Source organism: Hyperolius riggenbachi, chromosome 1 (genome assembly GCF_040937935.1).
Source record: "Hyperolius riggenbachi isolate aHypRig1 chromosome 1, aHypRig1.pri, whole genome shotgun sequence".
Taxonomy (NCBI): Eukaryota; Metazoa; Chordata; class Amphibia; order Anura; family Hyperoliidae; genus Hyperolius; species Hyperolius riggenbachi.
Window position 1 is genome coordinate 618060754 of NC_090646.1, and position 12531 is coordinate 618073284.

The 12531-nt window shown below is 45.1% G+C and overlaps 1 protein-coding gene across 4 annotated transcripts in view; it reads right to left on the bottom strand.

Moving 5' to 3' along the window:
- Positions 1–12531, bottom strand: part of WDR70 (WD repeat domain 70) — a 345359-nt gene that overhangs the window by 246176 nt on the left and 86652 nt on the right. For all 4 annotated transcript variants that reach the window (XR_011023493.1, XM_068250618.1, XM_068250633.1 and 1 more), the window contains one exon: positions 9953–10029. Coding sequence is in view for 3 of the 4 variants with exons in the window: in XM_068250618.1 (XP_068106719.1) it covers positions 9953–10029 (77 nt within the window). In the remaining variant the exon portion in view is untranslated. The remainder of the gene's footprint in view (positions 1–9952; positions 10030–12531) is intronic.

The window sequence follows — 12531 nt, forward strand, 5'->3', positions numbered from 1 at the left end:
AGATTTCAGAATATATCACTGGTGGTGACTTCTTTAGAGTTGCCAGGTGAACTGTACAGAATGTTCATTACTGAGAGTTCTATGTACAAAGGGAGCTGCTGCTTGCTTAACAGTTGGACCCAGCTGTAAACAGCCATTACTTCCCACAATGCAACGAGGTTCACAGACCGGAAACTGTCAGGACCATGGTCATGACATCACACTGTGGCAGGGGTTTCACCACAATATCAGCCATACAGATACCCCTGATGATCTTTTCAAGAAAAGGAAAAGATTTCTCGTGGGAAAGGGGGTATGAGCTACTGATTGGGATGAATTTCCTCTTTCAAGAAACTGTGGACAGTTATCCAAATGCATATAGGTATACTGTAAAAGAGTTGTGTTTTTCATTGTGTACGGCGGGATAGGTATTTTCTGGAGATGAGGAGGCGGAGCTTCGTGCCACATGGGGAAATCGCATAAAAATTGCAAAATACTGCGATTTTTATGCGCTCCCTGTGGGTAAATCAAAGCGCAATCACACAGGTACTGCGATTGCACTTTGGTAAAAATGGCAACACATGCAATCAGCACGTTGGAAAAGGGGCACCACAATTACAGTGTTAATCACAGTGCCCCTGTAATTTATCAAGCGTCGGGAACGCGTGTGCAATCCAATTGTTGGATCAGAACGTGCCTAGTACGATCAATGAGACGCAAATATTTCTAAGTTCATGCAGGATTATGAAAACTTTGCATGCAAATGTATGCACCTTGAAAATGGACCAATCAAGTCTCACTCAGGTCTACATATTTGCATCGCATTGATCATCCCTAGTGCCTAGTGGAAAAGGGCTCTAAAGGTGTGTACACACGCACTATCGGCGGCAACGACCGTCGGCTGACCGTCCGCCCAGCGGGAGGGTCCGGCGGACCCGTCGTTGCCACCGGTAGTGCGTGTGTACACACCTTAAAACAATGGTGCAAGAAGTAAAGGAGAATTCCAGGGGGTGTGGCTAGGAGGACCAAGGACTTCCAATCAGAAGATGGGGTCACAACCCCCAAACTTGATGGCACCCCTTGGCTATGGAGAGGGACTCTGTGTGTTGGATAATTTATTAGGTGAAGGGGGATCAGGGGGAAGGAGAGATAAGGAAAACAAACTTCCTACAAACTACATTTTAAACAAAATGAGCTTGCTGGGTAATCTGCAATTCTGGGTGTTTCAAGTCCTACCCCATACGGACATTTTAATCCATGCCATGCACTAATGAGGATCAACCAATCTGAAACTGTCCGTATGCATATTGGATTATTGTGGCTCTGTACAATTAACAAGCTGACACATTGCTGCATTCCAGCAGTTCTGGAGGTGTGATTAGCTTACAGCAGGGGTTCTCAAACTGTGTGACCTGGCACCCTGGTGCGCCCTGGGTACCTCCCAGGGGTGCCTCAGCATGTATCCCCATCCTTTGTGCATTGCCATCAGGTAATGCAACTGCACATTGATATACAGTGCGGCTGCATTACCCGCCAGTTAACCTTTAGTCCCAGCAGCCGTGGTTGAAGTTGGACATCAGAGGAATCGGGGTGGAGTGAGGAATCAGTGCGCCTTGGCCAGGATAGGAAATGTTTGTCCAGCTAGTGGGGGTCACTTGCAATCTGGAGTGGTTTCTGAGGTGATGCTGCATAAATAATGTGGGTGTTACTACCTGCAGTCCCCATGTGGGGAAATCTCTATGTGCTCTACAAGATTGACTATCATTGCAATTTTTATTCAGGAGGTGTGCTGCATAATGGAGGGAACGCTGCCTCAGTGACTAACTGGAGTGGGGGATGCTGGCCAATGGGGGTTCACTGATTATTTAGAGTGGGGTGCTGCCAGATGGATAGTCAATGACTATTTGGAGGGGGTACTGCTGCCTATCATGGGAGTCACTGATTGTTTTGGAGGGGGAAGCAGGGGTGGTCAGTCATTGACTACTTGGAGGGGGGATGCTGCCTAAACATCATCACTAGCTACTTGGAAGGGGGGTGCTGCCTAATAAGGATCATAACAGCATCAAGGGTGCCCTCACCCAAAAAGGTTTGAAAACCACTGGCCTCCAGGGGCAACAAGGGATAATTTGCATGTTCGGCAGTGATGCATCGTGGGAGACATCGTATGCTCACTCCGACCTGAATATTCACAAATACCTTCTTCTTCGTTTTAAGAAGACAAATTAGTTTTGCGTAACATTTTAGTAAGAGGGCTTTTTGGCCCTTTGTAGCTCCTTACACACTTCTCAGAGTTCTGGTTCACTGTGAGCTTGTTGGGTAGTCTGTAAGATTTAAAAAAATAAAACAGCTGCTGTGTGATGGCACTACATAAATATGGGAAGTAGATTAATCAGAACGGTATGCCATGGCACATCTTACAAGCTGCCAGTAGTTTTGTATGACCAAGCACAGGGAATGTCTTCCTGTCTTCAGCCCATACAATAAACAGACACCCAAGGTGTGTCCTTATCGCTTTGATGGCTTCTAAATTGTGTTTTCCACTTCCTCTGGGTAATCAGATACCGTGACAGCCCCCTTTGTACAAAAGAGGGCTTTAGCCAGTCTACAATTTTTCTTTAATATATAGCTGGAGGTCAAACATCATAAGAGGACCTTTAAAGTAAACAGGCATGTCTGAGAGCCAATAAAGCTAATGGTGAGAGCCCTGGGGAGGCGACCCCCACACCTTACTAATTACCCACACTTATAGCCTCACTAATAAAAAGGGCCAGGATCATTTCACTTTGCTTTCTCTACATAAAGATAAACAGTGGAGCTTATCTTATCAGCAGCCCATTACCTTTATCAGCAGCAAGCCAGCTGATGTGTTCATCATTTCCTAGAACTGGCCTCAGGACTGGATCATAACCTCATTGATGCAATGCTGTTCTTTGGGGGAGAAACTTACACTTACCAGGATTCATAAATAAAACGTTTTTAAAGGGAACCTAAACGGAGAAGGATATGGATTTTTTTTCTTTTAAAATAATACCAGTTGCCTGACTCTCCTGCTAACCCTGTGTCTCTAATACTTTTAGCCACAGCCCCTGAACAAGCATGCAGATCAGGTGTTCTGACTGAAGTCAGACTGGATTAGTTGCATGCTTGTTTCAGGTGTGTGATTAAGCCTCTACTGCAGCCAAAGAGATCAGTAGGACTGCCAGGCAACTGGTATTGTTTAAAAGGAAACATCCATATCCCTCTCAGTTAAGGTTTCCTTTAAGGAATGAACAACACAATGTAAAATCTCATGACTTATGCGCCCTCCCCAATAAAGATTAGCAGTTTTGCATCTTTACTTCACCGCTAAGGGCCCATTCACACTATAAATCGCAAAACGGTAGCGCTTAGTGTGGGCGATTAAACCGCGATTAGTGCGGTAAAATCACTGCTCACACTTCCGGGATTCAGAGCGATCGCGATCAGCTCTTTATTAGGCACTGTACCGCTCCAGAATCGCGGCAAATACTGCATGTGATGCGTTTTGCGATTCGCGCTAATCGTAAATCGCCTGCGATAATTGCCAATCAGGGCAGTGTGCTCACTGCAATATACTTACTATTGTGCTAGAGCTTCGGCGATTATGCCTAGTACACACCATACAATTTTCTGTTCGATTTTTCTGTTAGATTTTCTGTAAGATTTTCTGTAATTAGATTATTTTCTGTAAAGTACTGGTAGAGACTGGTCATTATCTCTGGTGCATTGTCTTCTGGTTATCTCCTGCTGAGCAGAACAATGCCTAATTGCTCGGCAGATAGATGGTTAGATAGATAATTTCCAACATGGTGGAAATTATCTATCTGGCAGGTCAATCTTACAGAAAATTGTATGGTGTGTACTAGGCATTAGCGTGAATCATCCGCTAATCGCTCAAGTGCGAACGGTCCTTAAGGTAGCCATGCACGTGTCCATATTTTCTATCGATATTCAGTTGATTCGATCATTTGATTGAATCTGCTAGAAATCCATGCTGAAAACAGTTCCCGAACAATTTATTTCTGGCTGAAATCAATTGATTTGGGAAATAGTGACAAATGGAAGGGTTTGCTCAATCGGTAGCAGGTCAGGAGCGCATTGCCAGCAACATTCGGTTTTGGACCGACCGACGCAGCAGCGGTGCTGCTCTCACCTTTCCCCCGATGCGTCCTCCTGTATTTTCTCTCCACCACCTGTCTCTTCACTCCAGGAGAGCTGTGTGTCATGTGACACACACTGGAGGCCAAATACTAGTAGAGGCCTGGAGTGGTCAAGTAAGGTACATGCAAGAGTGTCTCTAGTGTTTAGTCACGTGATACACAGCCCCCCGGGAGTGAAGGGACAGGGAAGGAGGATGGGGGTGGACCGGGAGACCTGGGGAGCCGGCACGCAGTGTGCACAGATTTTCAATAGATTTCATGCTGAAATCTATTGTAAATCTGAGTGTAGTGTGTGGAAGGATTGGATCAGATAGACCCCTTTCTTATCAGCTAATTAGAGGGATCTTTCTCATGGCCACATCTACCAGTGTATAGCCAGCTTTAAAGGATCCGCCCAAGGATATAAAAAAAAATGAGATCTACTTACCTGGGGCTTCCACCAGCCCATGGCAGCTGATCTGTCCCTTGCCACAGCTCTGGTGTCCCGGGATCCCCTCCGTTGAAGATGCCGACCTCACCAGGCTGGGATCATCTGCGCCTATTCGAGCGTGCGGCCGCGCCGCTCCACCAGAGGGGATCCCGTGACCCTGGAGCTGCGGTGAGGGACAGATTGGCTGCCAGGGACTAGAGGAAACCCCAGGTACGTACAGTAGATCTCATTTTTTATACATCGGGACGATCCTTTGGGTGACAGTTTAGGGCAGAGTTCTATACAATTATGCATTCTCTTGCTGTGGATGGGGGGTTGCGGTGTAAGACTGTGTGGCACGGAGCAGGTGGGATGAGTAGGAGAACAATGCTCAAAGCCTGCGCTTGGATCCGCTATGATGATCGCTTGTCAATGCATTGAGGGGGATTGATTGGGGTCTGCTCTACACCAGATTAATGACAAAAGAGTCCCCAACCAGCTGTCTTGGCAATGAACCATCTAGCAAGTGTACAGAGCTTTAGACTCCTTTCACACTGGCATACATTAATTTCGCTTAGCGGAGTGCTATGGAACGAATGCTAATGGATACTAAGCAATCGTTTAGCTACTAGGATCTGGCAAGCAGAATGCAAGGATGGGCCCCACACTATTTTTCCAGATTGACCAGACAACTGATGGCGGCGGAATCAATGCAGTGTCTATTCTCACTAGGCTGCGTGTTACGTATGTTTCACATGATACTCACCTGTTGCTGTCCATTCAGGTCCTCGGCCGCTGCTGTTGTCAATTTGGGTCCCAGGATGCTGGAAAGGCTGGTATGTTGATCTCAAAGCCCCAGCAGAAGCATCTCAGGCTCCCATTGGTTGCAATCGTCCCTCACCATGAAAGATTCTCAATGGTTCACCGAGTAATGCACCAATGAAACTCTTCCCTGGGGAGGGACGATTCCCATTGGTCTACTGCAATGAACTGGAGCCCGAGATGCATCCTCTGGGGTCTCAGGATCGATATACCGTTTTCAGGGACTCGAATGGACAGCGACAGCTGAAGACACAAATAGATATATAATCAAAATAATATAGAATCAGCAGCAGGGGAACGCAGTTAGCGTGTAGCAAACTGATCGAATGGTGTTCTATAATATTTACTGCCTGGATTAATCTCTAGTGGGCAGCACGGTGGCGTAGTGGTTAGCACTCTCGCCTTGCAGAGCTGGGCCCCCGGTCTGAATCCCTGTACAGAGTTTGTATGTTTCCCTGTGTCTGTGTGGGTTTCCTTCTGGGCTCTCTGTAATTCTCACACATCCCAAAAACATACAGATAAGATAATTGGCTTCCCCCTAAATGGGCCCTTGACTACGATGGACTTGTGACTATGGCAGTGGTAGGATTATAAGCCCCTCTGAGGGACAGTTAGTGAAATGAATATGTGAAACGCTGCAGAATATGGCACTATATAAATAATAGTTACTGAAGTTAAGTTCCTCATCATGCTTCTACGAAAAAAGTGGGAAATTATGTCACAGGATGCGGAGAGGCCAAGCCCACTCAAAAAATGTGGTGAAAATGAAGCCGAATGAATGAGGAACGCCAAGTGAAGGAGGTAACTGCTAGGAAATCCACATGTGACCTGTTGATACAGAAATCAAATCGGAGGAGGACTTCATAGTCGAAAGCTTACTCCTTTTCTTCTAAGTTAGCCCATAAAGGAATTAATCCTGATTAAAAACGTCCTTTTACTGATGACTAACATGATACAATACTCCACTGCTACAAACGTTTAAGGCACACAAGTCCACTTGTTTAAACCCGTCACATAAAGAACAAGATGATATCCCTCCAACAGAGCTGTTAGCCATGAAGAGAAAACAATTACGGCCTCTTTGAAACCTGAAATGTCTTGACAGGCCAACAGATAAGAAATCCCTGGTAAGTTATGGCACACGGGCAGGTTAGCGACCTTAATGAAAGGAGTAAATGGCTTGAGATGCACTTGAGTGAGCCCATGTCATGACCCCGTGTAGGACACATCTTGACAACACCTCAACCTTACACAGACAAGCAATTTCCAAAGTATAAACCTGCAACATTTCCCCTTAACGACCTGATGATCACAAGCATGAAAGGTATTTAAGAAAGGATTAGGGCCAAAGAGGGACAACCTGTAAAACAGTCATTTCAGACAAATAAACGGGAAGTGAAACACTCAAGCCTGCTCTTTCAGACGCGGATGGCTGGTCTAAATATAAAAAGACAATTCACTTTTTTCTCTTAAGTTTTCTCCTATTATTATTATTATTATTATTTAGTATTTATATAGCGCCGACATATTACGCAGCGCTGTACAGTGTATATATATATCTTGTCACTAACTGTCCCTCAAAGGAGCTCACAATCTAATCCCTACCATTACCATATGTCTATATTATGTAGTGTACGTACTGTAGTCTAGGGCCAATTTTAGGGGTAGCCAATTAACTTATCCGTATGTTTTGGGAATGTGGGAGGAAACCGGAGTGCCCGGAGGAAACCCACGCAGACACGGAGAGAACATACAAACTCTTTGCAGATAGTGCCCTGGCTGGGATTCGAACCAGGGACCCAGCGCTGCAAGGCGAGAGAGCTAACCACTACACCACCATGCTGCTCCTAGCTGGTATTTTGATACCTTATCAATAAAACGCCTTTCAAGCCACCAGCAAACACGATCATCTTGACAGTACTTCACCTACTTTTTGATACTTTTTCAATTGCAGTGTGATGAAACGATATTTAAAACAGAAGAGGAAAAATGATCTCCAAGGAGAAAACTTAGGAGAAAAGGTGAATTGAATAAGGACCCATTCTTCAAAGAAGAATGCCGGATGGATTTCTGCAATAAATGGTTATTTCAGTGGTTGGTGCAGACAGAAAAAAATGTATTGTTTATTGGACTATTTAATGGACTTTCATCCCCACCAGCATCTGGCATAAAAAACAGACAAATCCTCCAATGTGTGGTCCTAGGACCCCTTGCTTTGGTGGATGCAGTGCACGAGACCATGAGTTGGAGCATGCTGATGAATGCATGACTAACTCACCTCGCTCCAGCTTGCATCTTCACATGTCCCTGGCAGTCTCTGAACTGGCCACTAGGGCTCCAGGCTCATGGTCATGTGACTGCAGTGAGCCTGGAGCCCTAGCTCCTACTTTAGAAGCAGCCGGGAAACGTGCAAGTGATGCAAAAAATAAGCTAAACTCTGGCATACATCGAGAACCCCGAAACCCTAAAATATTTCAGGAAAAAAATGATGGAATCATCAGTCTAGCCCAGGCATGGGCAAACTTGGCCCTCCAGCTGTTAAGGAACTACAAGTCCCACAATGCATTGCAGGAGTCTGACAGCCAAAGTCATGACTCATAAAGGCAAATGCATTGTGGGACTTGTAGTTGGCTGATGGTGTAATGGTTAAGGGCTCTGCCTCTGACACAGGAGACCAGGGTTCGAATCTCGGCTCTGACTGTTCAGTAAGCCAGCACTAATTCAGTAGGAGACCTTTGGCAAGTCTCCCTTACACTGCTACTGCCAATAGAGCGCGCCCTAGTGGCTGCTGCTCTGCTCTGGCGCTTTGAGTCCGCAAGGAGAAAAGCGCAATATAAATGTTATTTGTCTTGTCTTGTAACAGCTGGAGGGCCGAGTTTGCCCATGCCTGGGCTAGCCTCACTACAATAGAAGAAGAAGAAGAAGAAACAGTATTTTGTATAGCGCCTTTCACCTGTCGGACTCAAAGCGCTTGCGAGGCAGCCACTAGAGCGCACTCAGTAGGCAGTAGCAGTGTTAAGGAGACTTGCCCAAGAAACTCCTTACTGAAATAGGTGCTGGCTTACTGAATAGGCAGAGCCGAGATTTGAACCCAGGTCTCCTGTGTCAGAGGCAGAGCCCTTAACCATTACACTATCCAGCCACTGCCAGCCACACAATATCCTAGCAACAGGGCATCAACCCTCTCTTGGACACAGATCTACACTTCCCATTACCTGTAATAGTAACTGTTAGTTGCTAATAGCCCCACTGACAATTTTGTATGCCAATGACTGGTGTAACTTTCAGGCACCATTTACATTTGTTTTTCAAGTTGCGGTGCAATGCTCCTGCCGCATCCTACCGCAGAACAAAAAAAGGACAATCATATGACCCTGCGGCAGAGTTCTCTGACATTCGCATAGCGCCGCCCCCCATTCAGTGACATACTCCCTGCCGGGCAGGAAGTACCTCACTGGGATTCCTGTCTGTCCGCCCCACCATGCTCCATCATTTACACTACGTGCGTTGCCCGTAGACTTGTATTACAGCAGGCTCCATGCGTTAAGCACAGTGCCTGCGATAACACGCTGCAGCCTTTGCATCAGATCTGCAGCTTTCGCTGCACCACAACAGACCACAAAAATTGTGCAAGGCTCCACAGACTTTCATTGCATTGGCGGACCCTTTGTGGTAAAAAAGCGTAACGCAATGCAGATGTAAAAGGGGCCACAAACTCTTCTGAACATGGATGGCAATCTAAGGTGCAAGATCACAGTAATTACCCACACTCATACCAGCACAGGAAGTGTGCCCTTATTGATTTTTCGGTAACTTCAGCAAAGAAAAATAAGTCATGATAAATGAGCAAAGGTGCAATGGTATCTTCATCTAGTATCCTATACATTAATCCTGAAGTGTCTCTGCGTCCCCTGCCCGTGCGTTTGCGCTACTTCGCATGTGCAGCACTGACAGCAGTTGGGACAGGAGGAGCAGGGGGCTGGGCATGTGCGTGGCGGACGAGTGTGGACATGTGCTGGAGCGCTGACATGTGGCGGTCACAGGGGCAGGAGGGGGGTTGTAAGCCAGACTAGTGGGTCTACTAGTTCCACATATATCGTTACAGCATGCCTTTAACAAGAAAATAAATAAATAAATCCTCTTCCTCTTCATACATTATTTCTGCAGTTAGGATGTTTGCTTAACTTACAGAAGAGCGAGTTTTGTTTACTTAGAATTTCGGTTTCACGGTAATCCACTCAACAGGGCATGAAGGGAGACTAATATGCTGAACAGGGACATAAACAGCTATAAATATCTCATTGTCCCTCTGCACCCCCCTAAAAAAAAAAAAAAAAAAAAAAAAAAAACTGTTTCCTGCCTTCATAATTTCCTGTTCTCATCAGCTGCGTCATTCAGACAGGAAATCAGGGGACATGCTCCAGAACTCAAATCCAACCAGCCATAAAGCTCTGTCATAGCATCTAATATTTCCCCTCGCTGTACAAACATAATACAAACAAATTATAATCATTTTAACATAAACTAAATAAAAAATTTTTTTTTAAAAAAGCAGAGGACTCACCCATCATTGGAACAGGTCAGAAATTCATCCTTGATTTTGGGATGCCAACATCCTCCGTTAAGCATTGCTGTGTGTCCCTGAAAAAATGGTAAACATTAGCGTGATTATGCATTACCATATTTTTATGGACTATAAGACGCTCCTGACCACAAGACGCACCTATATACTAAACCTGGTGCATCCGTGGTGAAGGGGCATCTTGTGTATTGCGCCTTCTTTGTACCTCATTCCCCCTTGTACCTCTTGTGTTTCCCTGTGTCTTCCTTTGTCCCCCTTGTGTACGTCTCTTTCCTACTTGTGTCCTCCTCTATGCCCCTTTGTGTCCCCCTGTGTCCTCCTCTGCATGGGCACAGTGCAGGGAGTCCCTGACATTGCGGCAGGTTGGAGATTTGTATTGGCAGCCGTTCAGAAGTCAGGAGCTCCCTGCATTTGGACTATAAGACGCAGTGACTTTTTCCTCCCACTCTTGGAGAAGAAAAAGTGAGTCTTATAGTCCAAAAAATACAGTAATTAACATGTTACAAGGAAATGGTGAACAGTGACTTTTTAGCAGCATGGAGTTTTATTTTTGCAATATTTTCCTTTCAGGATAAACTGTAGTGAGGGGAAAATGCTGAAAGTGAACCCAGTCTCAATCTTCAATTTTAGTTTTTGGGTAATTGCATTGTGTACCGCAGACCCGGGTCAATCCCACACTGCACTCTATAGTGAACCCAGGTGGGGCAAATTGTGCAGCCTTGCAGGGCTATTTGTTGGGGTGAGGATCCATTATTGTTTATTGTCACCCCCCACACAGAGATGTGGTTGGGGTGGTCTATATTTATGGTGTTTAGTACATCTTTTTTTAAAGTGTTTTTAACTTTTTTCATGACCTATAATAAAGGTGGTTGTTGGTGCAGCCCATTTTTCTTGAGGGTCTCTGGGTTCTCATAATTTTGGTACTGATTTATTGATCCTGTGGCTTACACATCCTGCATATATTGGGAGTACGGATTGTTTGTAGTTTTTCCCGCTGTGCCACCATAGCAGTTGCCGAGGAAACCTGACTTAAAAATTGGTAACATGTGGGACGTTGTATTAACAGAGCTATCAGATGGTCTATTTAGAATTTGTTCCTGGAATGGAGCTTCAATAGAGCAATAGATAGGGAGATATTTTGGTCACAGTTGATTGCCTTTGCCGGGAAGGCTGGTAGAATGCAGAGATTGGTATTTCTCTAGTGTTTCACGATAAGTAAATTCATTTGAGGAACACATTTCGGCAAAGCCAACTTGGTGCACTTTGCCTATTCATCCATAATCTCTGACAAGGATCAGCGTGTAAATGGGGCCTGGCGGGCTTCCCTTTCCTTACTTACTATTTCCATTCCTCTTGCTCACTTTTTTTCTTTTCCCTCTAGGATTCAGTGATAGAAACTCCGAGGCCGCGGCAGACAAAACAAGTCTAATGTTTTTCCACTGGCCTCAAAATCCTTCAACTCGTGCTAACACTAACAAAACTTCCTCTTCTTGTTAAACCGAGCGAAGCCGTGACTGAGTCTCCATTTCAGCCGCAGCCTGGCATCCAGGTAGCTCTCAGCGCACCCTCATGGTGAGGGCGTCACCCTCTCTTTCATCACAATCACTCTTGTACACAGACCATTTGTTTCAGTGAGGATCAATCATCTTCCGCCACACATCACTTTTCTCCCCGGACATGAAAGCATCAGTCATGTAGAGGACAGCAACATGGTGATGCACGCTTCTCTTCAATGGGGAAGATTATAGTAGATACAAACAGGAGGCAAAAATATATCTGAGGTAGGGCTGCAAGGTGCGATAACTAGAGAAATGGAGGAGCGACATATAGATCTCCCAGAAACTCACCGTCTACCAATCACTGCAGGTGAAGTACACAAGGACCACTTATCTCGAGAGGTTACACCACCCCACAGACAGACCCTAATGCTGGGATACACAATGCGTTTTTTCGGTAGCTTTACAGTTCGATCGATTTTCAATTCGTTTTTCCGCTCGATTTCAAACTCGATTCTCTTTTCTTATCAATTTCCATTCACTTCTATGAGAAATCGAACAGTAAAACGATCAAAGGTAAGATCGGACATGTCGGAAATTATTGAACCATCTATCTGCTGAAAAAACACATGGGCCTCAATTCACTAGACTTTATCAAACACTTTATCAAACGTTTGATAATTTACCTCATGAGTAAAATCTAATTTTGAATTCACTAAGGTGTTATAGATTTATCAAATGTTTTATCGATAAAATGTTCAATAAATCTATAACACCTTAGTGAATTCAAAATTAGATTTTACTCATGAGGTAAATTATCAAACGTTTGATAAAGTGTTTGATAAAGCTTAGTGAATTGAGGCCAATGTGTATTCCCAGCTTAAGCCTGTACCGTCTGAGTGTCCACAGCCTGGAAATGAAATCAGGGCCTCACAGACAGACATGGAAGCTCGGGAGGAGACGGTGCAGGCAGTGTGAGCAGGAGGCCCTGGAGGATGAGGCCCAATTCCAAATCCAAAAGCAACTGATATGTAAAAAAAGCAGAAAGCTTTTTGGGAAAAAAGG